At 40.6% G+C, this 15867-nt stretch overlaps 1 protein-coding gene across 1 annotated transcript in view; it reads right to left on the bottom strand.

The window, feature by feature from the left end:
* Positions 1-15867, bottom strand: part of LOC119420076 (dual specificity protein phosphatase 19-like) — a 42788-nt gene that overhangs the window by 16292 nt on the left and 10629 nt on the right. The window contains exon 2 of the mRNA XM_037687451.1: positions 9670-9716. Coding sequence (XP_037543379.1) covers positions 9670-9716 — 47 coding nt within the window. The remainder of the gene's footprint in view (positions 1-9669; positions 9717-15867) is intronic.

Here is a 15867-nt window from a genome sequence, read left to right as displayed (position 1 = left end):
TTATTTCCCAGATATTGAACAATTTTTGTAATGTTTTAGGGGCCACAGCAAGCTTGACTTCAGGATACCACATTCAGTCTAATGGACAAGCGGAACACTGTAATCAGGAGTTACAGAAAGCCTTGAGATTTATGGTAGAAAACAACCCTGCGGATTGGTGCAAACATCTAGTGTGGGTGGAGTATGCTCACAACACACACACTTCATCAGCCACAGGCTTATCACCCTTCCAGGCCTCCTTGGGATATGCTTTTCCTTTATTTACCAGTCAGGAGAATGATGTCTCCCTTCCCTCAGTGCAACACCATTTTCTCAGATGTTGCAGGATCTGGCGAGCAACCAAGGCTGCCCTTTTTCACACTGCTGCTCAGGATAAGAGGTTTGCTGACCTGCCATCACTCTGCAGCTCTGTCCTACCAAATAGGACGGTACCACTTTACAGTAAGTCTCACCTTATAGATGGCTAATAAATAGTTTATAGATATGTTATTAATTCCTCTATAAACACTTTATAAATCATTATTAATTGTTTATTATGCATTATTTAAGGGTGACAGAGAGACAAAACTGACCAGTTTCTTGTCAAATACTGAGCCAAATCTGCCATCTACATTTCATCTAGAGTTGTTATATTAAACATTTCAGACTAAGTTACTATCTTGTAAGCACAATAAACATTTGTAAACATATTTTAGGATAAAATATTAGTTGTAAATACTTATAATTCAGTGATAAAGTACAATATTATATGCTAAAGAAATAGGTTTACAAATGCTTATTGTACTTACAAGGTAGTAACTTAGTCTGAAATATTTAATATAACAACTCTAGATGAAATATACAGGTGGCATCCAAAAAAGTTCAATCTGGTCCTCTGGACATTCAAAAAAACAAAAAACAAAACAAAGCAAAACAATCTAGAAACGTTTCGTCTCTTGGATGAGAGACGAAACGTTTCTAGATTTTTTTGCTTTGTTTTGTTTTTTGTTTTTTTGAATGTCCAGAGGACCAGATTGAACTTTTTTGGATTTTTCTACCTGGATTATTGAGCATGCATCAGGATATACAGGTGGCAGTTTTGGCTCACTTTTTGTCAAGAAACTGGTCAGTTTTGTCTCCATGTCACTCTTAATTAATGCATAATAAGCAGTTATTAATGACTTATAAGTGCTTATAGAGGAATTAATAACATATCTATAAACTATTTATTAGCCATCTATAAGGGAAGCCTGGGGAGCCTTATTGTAAAGTGGTACAAATAGGACAAAAGGTATGGCTCTCCACATGTAACATCAATCTAAAATACACTTGTAGGAAGCATGCATCTCATTTCATTGGGCAATTCCTTATTGTTCGGATCATTGTCTTGGATCACTTGATCTTTCATCCTCGACCCGAGTCTTATTACTTCCTTTTTCAAAGCCCATCCTGAAAAACATCTTAGATCGTCAAAAGGCAATATTTAGGGAGGGGGTACTGTAGGAGTTCAGCCTTTCACCCACAGCCCAAGATCACCTCACTGTGCCAACCAGCCACACCTGGAGATCATCTCACTTAATGAGAGGCTGGGGTATAAGAGGCAACAGGAGACTCCAGTTCAACACTGATGCATTAAAAACCTTTGGTAGTATGCTTCTGGCCAACTAACATTGTTCCTCAGTTCTGTAAATTCTAATCATTACCTCTCACGTGTTACAGTTTGACTCCAGTTGCTTCCTGACCTCCTTGTGGACTTGGACCTCATTGTGAACCCCTCAGCTGTCTCCTCACCTTCTAATCACTGCACAACTCTAATCAGACTCTCCTTGGATTACTCTTCACACCCTGGACCCATTGGATATTAACCTCAGCACTAAACTGCCAAACCAATTGTAAGAAAAAGATCAAATGTATCTTACCTTTCTAATCAACATTCAACCATACTTACCTCCCCTTGCTCTTCAGGGTTCCAGTTCCTCCAGTGCCTGAGAATTAATTTACACTGTAAATAAAACACATTATTTTCTACATAGAGTTTTTGAGTTGTTTCTTCAGTCTATGCTCTCTGGGTATTGATTTAAACCTAACAACAATATGATGGATATATCGATAAAGAAGGTTTTTGTCTTGTTTGTTTTTGACGATAATGTATGGCCTATTGGCACCAATTTCCTGATCCATTTTGATAGGCATGTCTCAGAGCATGGTGACATCCTTTTTTCTACTAGGGGCTAATTTTGATGTAAGCAGATACCAGCCATTGGTTGGCCAGTACAGTTACATCACTGGATGATCTGCCCAGCAAAACTGAAAACCACATTTGAACCTCCTCATCTTAATGACGAATGTACGGTGCCACAAGAAATGAGCACCTTTATCGAGAGATATCTGAGATGATGGCGCAGCATGTCTTCACCTGGTCTTACATGAAATACTGAGATAAACTAACAAAAGTCCAATAAGGTTGTTTTCACACCTGATAGTCCGGTAGACTCGGTTCGGTTCGGGACAAATACTCATAACATTTTGTTTACATTTGAGCTGGTGCATTTGCATTAACACTGCACTGTGCAGTCGAGCCAACCTGTTGAACCAACCTGTTCCCCCACTTGCCTGTGGTGGCGCTGTACCAAGAACTACTGAAAGACACGACACAAAAACTTCTGAAGAAGACACTTCTTCTTCTTCTCCTTCTTCTGGAAATAAAAACAAAAACGGAGTGACATCAAGTTTTAGCAGTTTTAGGAGTTATATTTTGTCATTTTTCAAATATGGACTCAGCATGAGCGGAAGATGAGGCAGAAGACCGTGGAAAATATTGTTTTTCACACAAGGCAGCTGATGGCTCCATATAAAGTAAGAGAAATGCATGTTTGTTTGCCCTGCACTGTACTCCACTTCTTGCTTGTGGAGCGGGGCCCAGTCTGATTACATTCAATGTACTCGAACCGCGCTGGATTTCTCTTCTACTGGACCGAGACCTAGGTTTTAGCCCGGGCCAGAGTTAGCCTTTTTGTTCCGTGACAGAGTTCGATGGCACGTTCACACCTCCCCAAACGAACCGGACTTCCTAGGAAAACGAGCTAGAGTTTGATTAAAGCGGACTAAACAGGGCTGGTGTGAATGCACCCTTATAGGGTGATTAAGGACCACAATGAGTGGAGTAGCTCCAACACAAAAAGACCAGTTAGGATCCCTCCCACTTTGCATGGACGATCCTGTCCACAGAATGGGAAAACAGGTCAGTCTCCACTGTAGTGACAAATCACCTACACCTGAGAAGAACCTAAAAAAGGGGAGCCGAGTGGAGCTGCACTTACCAAAGTGGCATACCAGTAAGTCTGTGAATATTTTTTCTTTTGACTAACTCAGTGCGCCCAGAAACTAGATGGTCAATAGTTTCCTGGGCTTTGTACATGTGCATATTCAAAAAGCGTTAAAAACAAAAACAACTGGACTTTATTTGTAACAGAAGACGTTTCGCTCCTCATCCGAGGAGCTTTCTCAATTCAAAGAGCAGTGAGTGAGGGATTCAGGTTATAAGGCTGAGTGAGATAAGACACACACGCATATGCAGATCGGCAATTCACACCTAAACACCTTAACAGTAGGGGTTTCTTAAGGTCTTTGTTACTCTAATTCACAGATGAGGCCCCTCTGTTCCCATCAGATGTGAAAACTGGCTGGGACTCAGTCTTAAAGTTGCATTATATGTTTTTGAAAGTGGAAATCTGAGGCCTCCTCCTCTGTTAAGAGATGTTTTTTTCTCTTTTTACATAAATTACTTCCTTCACTCCCCTCTCAAACCATCTGTGTTCTCGGTCCAAAATGTGCACATTTTGATCCTCAAAAGAGTGTCCCTTATCTGTGAGGTGGAGGTAAACAGCTGAGTCTTGTCCTGAAGAGCTGGTTCTCCTGTGTTGAGCCATGGGTCTGTGAAGAGGCTATTTAGGGTGCATTCGTGCATTCTCACCAGCCCTGTTTAGTCCGCTTTAATCGAACTCTAGCTCTTTTTCCTAGAAAGTCCGATTCATTTAGGGAGGTGTGAACGCGCCATTGAACTCTGTCACGGAACAAAAAGGCGAACTCTGGCCCTGGCTAAAAACTAGGTCTCGGTCCGGTAGAAGCGAACTCCAGCGCGATTCGAGTACAGTGTGAATGTAAACAGACCGAGCCCCACTCCGCAGGGTAAACAAACACGAATTTATCTTACCTTTTATGGAGCCGTCATCTGCCTTGTGTGGAAAAACAATATTCTCCATGGTCTTCTGTCTCATCTTCTGCTCATGCTAAGTCCATTTTTGAAAAATGACAAAATATAACTCTTAAAACTGCTAAAACTTGATGCCACTTCGTTTTTGTTTTTATTTACAGAAGAAGAAGAAGACGTGTCTTCAGAGGTTTTTGTGTCGTTCCTTTCAGTAGTTCTAGGTGCAGTGCCCCCACAGGCGAGCGGGGAATAGGTTGGTTCAACAGGTTGACTTGACTGCACCGTGCAGTGTGAATGCAAAGGCAACAGCTCAAATGTAAACAAAAGGTCATGAATATTGGTCCCGAACCGAACCGAGTCTACTGGACTATCTGGTGTGAAAACGACCTTGGTTTCTCCAATGTAGAGGTCTGGACAGTCCTCGCTGCACTGGACCACATACACTACACCACTTTGTTTGTGTATAGGTGTTTTGCCCTTAGGGTGGACCAGACTCTGTCTGAGAGTCCTGCTGGGTTTGAAATGTACTGGGATGTTGTGTTTGTTGAAAATCCTTCTGAATTTCTCTGATATTTTTTTTGAATTCATCATGTCCTGGATGACTGAGAATCTTCACCAGTACATGTGCATATGTACAAGTGACACCAAAGTTCGCTGCTGACTGCTGGGAGGTGTAAAATGTAGGAAGAAGCTTGTCCAGCAGCAGTTTGAATGCTAAGAAACATGCTGGGAAAAAAAATCCCCCCCCCCCCCACCCCCACACACACACACGTTGTGTGTGTCCTTCTGACCAGAAGCATCAAGGTGGTGAGGTGTGTGTGTGTGTCCGTGTGTGGGTGTGTGTGTGTGTGTGTGTGTGTGTGTCCGTCCTTCAGATTAGACAAGACTTGACTGCCTCAAAAAGTCATCAAAATAGTCAATTTATTTATAAAGCACAATTTAAAAACAGCACATTGTGACCAAGGTGCTGTACAATAATATTTGTATAAAAGACAAAGGCAATGGTAAAAACAAGAAAAATAAATCAAGTTTAAAGTAAAGATAGAACAAAGCAAAAAATAAAATAAAATACATAGTGAACATAGTAACATTAAAAGACTAAATCAACTCATAGTGGGTTAAATAAATTTCACATGTAATAAGAAAGGTAAAAACAGGAAGGAAAGAAGCCTGTCGGCAGATTGTGCCAAAATTTTGTGTTCTCGTTGGAAGACACAAGGATGGACAATCTTAATGAGATCATCAGAGGTGTACCACAGGTTGAAGGACTGGGAGATAAAGTTAGAGAGGCCAGACTGAGATGGTTTGGACATGTCCAGAGGAGGGACAGTGGGTATTTTGGTAGAAGGGTGTTAGAAATGCAGCTGCCAGGAAATAAAGAGAAGATATATGGATGCAGTTAGAGAGGACATGGATAGTTGAGAGTGAGGTCAGAGGATGCAGAGGACAGAGTGAGATGAAGGAGAATGACTCGCTGTTGCGACCCCTGAAGAGGTAACAGCTGAAAGAAAAACAAGCGGTATGGCCCCATCATTGTGGGATTGGAATAATAAATGTTTGTAGATTTTGAAATGAGTGGTTTTCTGGACTTGGATTGAGCAGGGAATGCAAATAAACCTGAATGTTTTTGATGCAAAAAATTCAAGTGGGGAGGAATTACACAGTGGAGAAGAACAGAGGTACCATAGTTGTTGTTTTTTTGTTGGGGTTTTTTTTTTTTTTTGCTTGTGTGAGGCAGCGCAGAGTGACAGATCCTGGCGAGTGGAGGGAGCAAATTTATCCACCACCATGTGCAATGGTGGAGCCAGGAGGTGGCCAGTGGTAGTAACCTTGATCACCAAAGATTAATCTTTGGCTACCCCCAATCTTTTCAGGAAATTATACTTTTTAGAAATATAAAAACTAGAAAGCATGGTTTCCTCAAATTATAAGGTTGGCCAGTTTACATGCATAAATGTGTCTGGGAAAATAAAAAAAATTGATACACTGCTGATTTTGCAAGTTTTTCCACCTACAAGGAATGAAGAGGTCTGTAATTTTTATTGTACATCAGAAAGATGTTCATCTCCCACCGCTGACAAAACTGCGCCCCAGGGGCAGTGTGGGGGCATTGAGTTCAAATGTGCCCTGTTTTGCACCTCCATGTCAAGGTGACAGCTTTGAGCTGTGGCTGCAAAGTTGTTGATGCCTCTCCTAGGAGTATTCCTTAAATCCCATGATATAACCGGGTAAGGGAAGCTGTCAACCTGAGGAAGGTGTCTTATCAGTCCTTGTTAGCTGGTATAACTCCAGAAGTAACTGATGGGTATCAGTGGGTCAAGTGAGCTGCAGCCCTGGGTGTTGCTGAGGCAAAGGCAAAGGTGGGAAAGGAGTTTGGTAAGGTCTTAGATATAGACTATCCATTTACTAATCTTCACTAAGAAGATTCTGGCACACTGAGGCAGGCCCTGAGTTTCTCAAGGCACTGGGGTTTGTGGGCTGTCTTGATTGACATGCCTTTGCAACATACTATGGGCATTAGGGGTAGTGCCACTTCATTGGTAAACTAGAGTGGTGGTTCCCCTTTTCAAGAAAGGGGACTGGAGGGTATGTTTCAGTTACAGTGGAATCACACTCCTCAGCCTCCCTGGTAAAGTTTAGTCAGGGGTGCTGGAGAAGAGAGTTCTGTTGATGGTCAAACCTCAGATTCATGATGAACAATGCAGGTTTCGTCCTGGCTGTGGGACACTGGACCAGCTCTTTACCCTTGCTAGTGTTCTTGAGGGGAGCAGTTTGCCTATCCACACTGCATGTGCATTGTGGTCTTGGAAAAGTCACTTGACCACAGGATACCTAGTGGGAGGGGCTCTGTGAATATGGGATTGGAGGTCCACTACTACTGGCCATTCAGTTTCTATACATACAATTTGGTTTGCAATGCTTGGCAGTAAGTTGAATCTCTTCCAGGTGGGTGTTGGACTCTGCTAAGGCTGCTTGTTGTCACTAATTCTGTTCATCACTTTTATGGACAGAATTTCTCAGTGCAGCCAGAGGGTGGAAGGGGTCCAGTGGCATCACTGCTATTCATCTCTACTATTTGAAGATGATGGTCTGTTTCACATCATCGTGCTGTCTCTAGTTGTTACTGGAACAGTTCACTGCCAAGTGTGGAACAGATATAGGATATTTTTTATTTTATTATTAATCTTTATTTAACCAGGAAAATGCCACTGAGATCTGAGATCATAGGGCTCTTTTACAAAGGGAGGCCTGGGCCTGAAGGCATCCTAACATGCATGTTTTTGGACTGTGGGAGAAAACCAGAGTACCCAGAGAAAACTCATGCAAACACAAGGAGAATATGTAAACCCCACGCAGAAAGACCCCAGGTCCAAACTAGGGACTGAACCCAAGATGGTAATCTGCACATCCAAATTTAAGGCTCATTCAGAATTTAAGGCTTTAAGGTTCTCAGTCAGAGAAGAATGAATTGCCCTCTTTTGGTTTGGAGTCAAGTGCTGCCTATTTTAGAGTTTTGGTCACAAGTAAGAGAAGAATGAAGTGAAATGGACAGACAGACCTGTGCAGATTCCTTCAGTACTGCGTACCCTGAACTGATCAGTTGTTGTGAAGAGAAGCTGAGCTGCAAGGCAAAGCTCTGTCTACCAATCAATCGGAGTTTCTATACTCACCTATGATCATGAACCCTTTGTAGTGACTAGTAGTGGTTAGGAATGCGCAATATATATGGTATACGGTAGAAACGATTGAAATTTAGCCTATGATAGAGATCTATCTTCTACCGGCTAACCGCAGTAATGCTGTGTCTGATGTAAAATCAAAGTTGTCAGTTTAATCGTTACTTTTTTTTAGTTGAAAACTGTGCGCAAGTGGCGTTAAAGTCATTTCTTCGAGAGCTAAGTAGTGAAGCTACAAGCTAACTACAGCCGGCTTGCCGTAGTGTTGCCGTATTCGGACGCATGCACAAAATGATGTGTTCCGTCTAAAGTTTTTTGTTGTTTTTTTCCTCCGAAAGTTAAAGTAAGCGTTGGTCAGCTTTAGAGAAACCTGTTCTCTGATCTGTGAAAATAACGCTGTGTTGTGTAATTTTACTGCGAGACCCTCTGGTCAAAGCCACAGTCATTTTGTGTCAGCTCTCCATTAAAGCGGAAGGAGGCACCCCTAGAGGGTTGGAGGTGAAGTGTTTCAGTGTAAAATGCTGCTCTGTTGCTGTTCATTTCTTAATTGAGAATACTGGAAACTGTTAAGAGTTAACAACATATTCTTTTGTTTAAAACATATGGCTAAAACTAAATTTGATATCTTTTGCACTGTTATGCACTACAAGAAAGAAGCCTAATACTTGATTTGTTTATTATTTAAAAACTCTCTGGACCTAGTAGTGGATTTTTTTAAAATTCAAAATATATGATGGCAAAAGGACATCCTATGCTTTTTTAAAATTCCTATTAAGTTTTATACCAAAAACATATTGCGATATATATCGTTATCGCCACCCTCCACAATACATATTGTGATATGAATTTTATGCCATATCGCACATTCATAGTAGTGGTCTAGGATTCAATTTAGTTAATGTGCACATGTTTTCTCCATTTTTTATAGGGCACTCAGATTATTTAATAAATGTGTCTCACTGTGTCTGCACAGGATCATTTTTGGTTCCATTATCTCTCTTACTAGAAATTACATTACTTTACATCACTTTATAATGTAGCTGTTTTTGTTTTGTTTTTAAAAATATATATAATTTCTTCCACTTACTTTTCATTTTATATGCTTTTTTATGATTGTCTACTGTTGTCATCTGTGTTCTTTGTTTAAAACAGGTCTCTCTTGTAAATGAGTCCTTGAGACTCAATGAGACTAACTTGTATAAATAAAGGTTGAATTGAATTGAATTAAACAGAGAAGGTTTCAGGAATACAGGAAGTAAAGTGGGTTCATTCTTAGCTATTTAAGAAATGTTTCAATCTAAAAGTTGAAATTATGTAAATATGATTGGACTGGAAACTAAAAAAAAGAGCCAAATTAGCCAATCAGAAAATGTTGCTTGGTCTGTTTAAATACTGAATAACTGATAAGAAAATATTCTAAAAAATGCCTGAGGGACAACCTCACATCTCTAGCAGTTTACCAGAAACCAGAGAAACCCTCCTAATACAGCCAAGTTTTAAATCCAGAAACAGGATGTGAACGTGTTTTTAATCCCTTTAATTCTCCACACTTAGACTGCACAGGCAGCAATATTCACTTGCCTGGGAGCAGCCACTGCAGAGAGGAGCAGCGCTGAGACTTCCTGTAATCGTCTACTCCCTCTGCCGAACTAAACTGTCACTGCACAAGTCATGAAGCTCCTTGGGCTATTTGCACGGCTGCTGGGAAGCTCAGCTACATGGCCGCCTCTAATCGCATGTCACAACACATGCTATCACAGCAAAGTAAGGTCACACCCGTAATATTGATCCCTTTGTACTGACCTTACATCTCCTGAGGGTGTCAAAGACATGGGCTGCATCCTGAGAAGCTGAAACGGCAGAAACAACTTTGTCAGAAAGACAGGAGGACATTGCTGCAAATTTAATTAAGGGTTTTTTGGAGGTTTCATTGTGTAAACGTTTATGAAGCAATCCTACTTTTGTGATCCATTTTTCTTCCGTAGATTTTTGCCATTTTTCTCATTCCACAATTTTTGGGCTATTTCAACAAGTCATATCAAAATGTTCAGCTCTTTCAGGGCAATCCTGCTATGATTTTTGGTATTGGTGCAACTTTAGCTTTTTGAAATATTTAGCCTTTTCTGCCATTTTTTCTCGTAGCAAATGAATTGAGCTCATTTTCCATCCTTCAGATCTGTTTACAACCTTTTACTGCTCCTTTCACATTTTGTTCTGGTTCAGCTTCTTTCAGATTCCTCATGCAAATTTAAACTGTTTTCAGCTAATTTCAGCAGTTTTTTCAGCTGTTTTGTGCTCCTTTCTGATTTTTTTCTGCTAACTACATTTTTGTGCATCTTCTAACTTCTTTCTGCTAATTTCAACTTGTTCAACTGACTTTTTCATCAGTTCAGAATAAATGGATGAGACAGCCCCTGGTTCACTCCTGAGCTAGCTGACCTGAGACCATCTTTGGGTCGCAGCGAGAAAATCTGACTCAGACACTGATTGGTTGAGTTTTCGGCAGCTGAGGAATAAATGCACAACTGCCATCAAAGCAGCAAAACACAACTATTTCTTATCTCAGACCTCCACAAATCTAAATAACCCTAAAATATTCTGGAAAACCATCAAATCTTTCTCTGGCAGCTCCCAATCATCTGACCTCCCTTGACAACTTCTTCTTAACTCTAAAAAGTTAAATCTGGTCCTCTGGACATTCAAAAAAACAAAACAAAGCAAAACAACAAAAAAATGTAGAAACGTTTCGTCTCTCATCCGAGAGACTTCCTCAGTCTGACGTTTCTACATTTTTTTGTTGTTTTGCTTTGTTTTGTTTTTTTGAATGTCCAGAGGACCAGATTTAACTTTTTTAGATTTTTCTACCTGGATTATTGAGCATGCATCAGGATATCTTCTTAACTCTGTTCCTGTGTCAAATAAGCACGAGATCCTGAACTGTTTCAACAAACATTTTGTCACTTCTAGTTCTTTATTTGACACAGTTACTAATGGAAAATCAGCCACTTCCCCTAAAAGTCAAACTTCTACAAATCAAATCCCTCCTACAAGTCAATCCTCGGTTAATCACACCTTCCCTTTTTCTCCGTTCTCAGTCAGTGAGGTCAATAAACTGTTAAAAGATCTTGATCCTAAAAAATCTGCAGGTCCAGATATACGTCCACCTTATTTCTTAAGGCTGGCCGTTCATATCATCACAGTCCCTGTGACCCACATCTTCAATCTCTCCATAAGACAAAACTCCATTCCAGACACTTGTAAAACAGCCTTTGTTCTTCCTTTACTGAAGGGAGGTGACCCCACCTCACTGAACAACTATCGACCAATCTCTAAACTCTGCATTTTAGCCAATGATAAACTCTCAAATAAAAAATTACCTAGACTCGTTTAACATCTTACCTCCACATCAGTCTGGTTTCAGGAAACAACACAGCACAACCACTGCTTCACTGAAGGTTCTTAATGATGTTGTTGAAGCACTGGATGCTAAGGATTATTGTGCTGCACTTTTCTTAGACCTGTCCAAAGCTTTTGACACTGTGGACCATAACATCTTGTGTCATAAGCTCTCAGAAATTGGTTCTCTAACTATCTTTCAGATCAGAGGCAATGTATTCAACATAATGTTACTTCCTCCAGTTATTTAACAGTCAACAATGGTGCACCACAAGGCTCAGTCTTAGGACCCACCCTCTTTACAATCTACATAGGTAATGTAGGTCAGAGCATCTTTGAAGCATCCTTACACATCTATGCTGATGACACAGTTGTTTATTGTCGAGCTAAAACAGTAAGTGTTTTCAGCTTTTGCAATCTGCATTTGACATCATCCAGTCAGATTTGTTCCACCTCAAAATTGTCCTAAATGCCAATGAAACCAAAGAATGCTTTTTTTCAAACAGGAAGTCGGTCCCAGTAGTTCTTGCTTATCCTCAAATCGTGTCCCTATTGAGTTTGTTGATTCCTATATATATTTGGGTATCTTGGTCAACTCGCATCTCTCTTTTAAGCTCCAGGTGGAAAACCTAGGAAACTGAAAGTTAAACTGGGTTTCTTTTTCAGAAACAGATCCTGTCTAACTCTGAATGCTAGGAAACATCTTGTAACTGTGACTTTCCTTCCCTCCATCAATTATGGTGACATTATTTACATGAATGCTCCTACAAGCACCTTCCAGATGTTGGATGCTGTCTATCATGGTGCACTAAGATTCATAACTGGCTGTGATTATCGTACCCATCACTTCACCCTGTATTCGCTGGGTAACTGGACATCATTAACTTCACGCAGACTCTCCCACTGGTACATTTTCATCTTTAAATCACTTCTTGGTCTGTTGCCTTCATACATCTCCTCCTACATGTCTCTGCGTGAGTACAGCTACAGCGTGCGCTCTCAGGACATTATTACCTGCAGTGTTCCCTCATTGAGCACTGAACTTGGCAAAAGGGCCTTCTCCTACTCCGCTCCTGTTTCCTGGAATATCTTGCAAAAAGATTACAAGCTCTCGACCTTGACCTCTCTAAGTGGCTTTAAACGTCTGTTGGACTCCTGGCAAGGACCAATGCAGACATGTTTCTGTTTTTAGTTTTCTACATTTGCCTTATAATCTAGCTATTTTTTGCCATCTTATTTTAATTTGTATTAAAAAAAAATCTGTATGCCTCTTTTATGATTGTTCATTGTTGTCATCATTCTTTGTTGAAATCAGGTCTCTCTTGTAAATGAGTCCTCCAGGCTCAATGGGATTAACCTCTCTAAATAAAGGTTGAATTATTCTCCTTTCAGCTTATTTCTGCAAGTTTCAGCTCTTTCTGCTTTTTCAGCTACTGTTTAGCTGTGTTCAGCTCATTCCACATTATTTGCATGCATAACAACTTTTTTTTAGCCTAAATCAGCAACAATGCGCTTTTTCCACTTCTTTCTGGTAATTTAAGCTGTGTTCTACATTTTAGCTACTTTTCAGCAATTTTTGGCAAATTTCTGCTTTTTTCAAATAAAGATAAAATTTGTGCAATTAATGCAAAACAATTGCCAAATAGAGGCTAAAATTAACAAAATATTCACTAAAAGTAGCAAAATAGATGCTAATGCAAAAAAAGGAAAACAGTAGCTAAAATTAGCAAAACTGTAGCTAGAACTTAATTGGATCAGAACAGTAGTTAATACAAGCTGAAAGCTAAAAGTACCAAAATGGTATTGAAAAGATCAAAATAGCACATCCATCCATCCATCCATTTTCTTTACCCGCTTATTCCATTTTGGGTCACGGGGGTCGCTGGTGCCCATGTCCAGCAATCACTGTGCGAGGGGCGGGGTACACCCTGGACGGGTCGCAAGTCCATCACAGGGCCACATAGAGACAAACGAGACAAACAACCATTCACTCTCTCACTCACACCTAGGGACAATTTAGAGTTACCAATCAGCCTAACATGCATGTTTTTGGACTGTGGGAGGAAACCGGAGTACCCGGAGAAAACCCACGCATGCACGGAGACAACATGCAAACTCCACCCAGAAAGGCCCCTGGACCGGGGTTTGAACCAAGGACCTGCTCACTGAGAGGCAGCAGCTCTACCAGTTGCGCCACCGTGCTGCCCTCAAAATAGCACAAGTAAACAAAAATAGAACAAGTTCACTGAAGCAGTTGTGAAAAAGACCATCTGTTAAAATGAATTGAAGACATCTCTGATTTGTAGGAGGACTTTATTTAAATTAAAGATAAATTGTTAAAAATCACCAAAGTTAGAAAAACTTAAAGTCATAACACCCCTGAGCGAGTTGAACATTTTGATAATGGTTAAAATAGCATATGCAAAAGATATTTGATTGTAAAAAAAAAAACTATAAAAGAAACGCCAACTCAGCATGTTGCAGCCTTTTTTCAGATGTAAATGAGGACTTACACATACAGAGCAACGTTAAAAAAAAACCAGAACAGATATAAAGTTGAAGAGCTAAAGCTGCAGAGTATCAGCATCAATATCTCTCATCCAGACACAAAAGCCCTTCAGAACAGCTGCAACAGAAAGCACCAAGTCAGCAGAAACCACACGCAAAATGGCTTTAAGCATTAAAAAAATAGTTGGGAATCAATTTATTTGTACAGTAACACTGGACATACATTAAAAAACTGCTGAGATAACAATTCAATACTATCTACAACCGCAGAGCAGGAAGTTGTGTTTTCTGAAAAGAGGGAGCAATGACATTTATATGACAGGCTTTGAATGAAAAATGCAGCAGAGGATGTCGAAGACTAATAGAGGAAAAAATGTGAAGGAATTCTGCAGAGAAGCATAAAACTGCTGACAATTAAACAGAAGTATTTCCATTTGTAAAACAGCTCATCATGACAACACACGGTGGTAGTCTTGAGGAGCAGGAACAGGAAGTAAGGAGACAAAGTATGAAAGAAAGAATCCTTCCAGGATGGGTTCTCTGCTGCAGCTCATATAAAAAATGCCACCATTAGCACTCTTTGCATAAGCCGGTCCACTTTGACAGAATGCCAAATTCAAAGTGTCAGGAAGCAAATCTAAATCCAAATGAAAAGGAGTGTGTTTGGAAATAAGCCCGCTCTGGCTCTCTTGTTTCATCAGTGGAAAAATCAAAAATTTAAAGTGACATATTTGTGAAAATTTGAGGGGATGTTTTCAGGACTGCCCAACTGCAGAAGAGAAACTGGCGGTCCTACCGATTGCCAGTCTCTTCCTGCAATCCGAACACTAATGTTTTCCTCTTCAGTGTTTTTTGTAAGTGGTTTACAGTGAAATTAGTTCCACATACTTTATTTCAACCATTTAAATATAAAAATGTTTAGTTCGATCAAAAATAGTGTGCTAACTCTTATTGTCCCTCATAGCCATTTGTGGCAGAAGCATTAATAATGTGGTTTTTTTGGGGGGTGGTGGGGTGGGGGGGGACACATTGATGGAGGCGGGGTGGGGTCTGGGGTTCTTCCCCCATAAAATTTTGAATAAAGTAGATGCCATTTCCTGCATTCTGGTGCATTTCAACAGGTTGTTAAACATCTACATTTACCTACATTTGTAAACACTTGATTCAATAACTATTTTAGAGAGCAACAAGAAGTAGCCTGACCAACAGCTCTCCTTGTGTTAATAGAGCATGCTCCGCTTCTCTCACACTTCCTAACACCCCGCCACCCCCCGGTCAACAACTGCCGCTAAGCCAAGTCACTAAGCCAACACAGAGGTGTCTTTCCCCCCCCCCCCCCCCCCCCGCCCCATCAGGTGACCTCGGTGAAACACTGCATGTGGTATGATGAGTTGTAGGTAACCTGGAAAACCCGGAGTGGATTTTTTTAGTAGTTTGCGTTTTCTATTCATCAAGTGGAATGGATTTGTTCACAAATAAATAAAAGCAGTGCTGGGTGAACTAATATTTCATGGCAAATGTGGGGTGGTGGTAGGGGGGATCCAAATTAATATTTTTTAAATGTGAGGGGGACACATCCCCGTCACTTATAATTGATGCGACGCCTATGCTCATAGTGGAGCAAAAAGAGGGAACTGGAAAAAAACCTTCATCTATCCGTGTTGTGAGCATGTTAACATGAATAAGAGAAGGTGTCGATCTTCAGTTTAGTGTGGGGCTGCATCTAGGCCTAAGAAAGTTCCCTAAAAAAATTGATATGTCACGTCAAAGTCCAAGATGGTCACCACCATGTGCAGTGTTTCCCCTACCATTATACAAGCGGGGTGCCCCACCCCGTCAACAGAATTGAGCACCCCGCCTACCAAACCAAACTTGCCGGCCCACCCGGCACTGACATACACTAAGCTAGTGGGGCAAAATACAGGTTCTCTAGCTAAAAAGCAAAAGTGAGCACTCACATTGCCTCTTTCCTCATGCTGAACGCCCCCCACCCCCACTCAAAAACTGTTTGTACAAGCTGCACTCAGACAAGTGTTTGTCATCCCATCAACAAAAATCATGGATGAGATGAGCACCCTGCCATGGCAAGTTAACTAG

The sequence above is a fragment of the Nematolebias whitei genome, chromosome 1 (genome assembly GCF_014905685.2).
Source record: "Nematolebias whitei isolate Nwh7 chromosome 1, NemWhi1, whole genome shotgun sequence".
Taxonomy (NCBI): Eukaryota; Metazoa; Chordata; class Actinopteri; order Cyprinodontiformes; family Rivulidae; genus Nematolebias; species Nematolebias whitei.
This window is presented reverse-complemented; position numbering and strand designations above follow the sequence as displayed.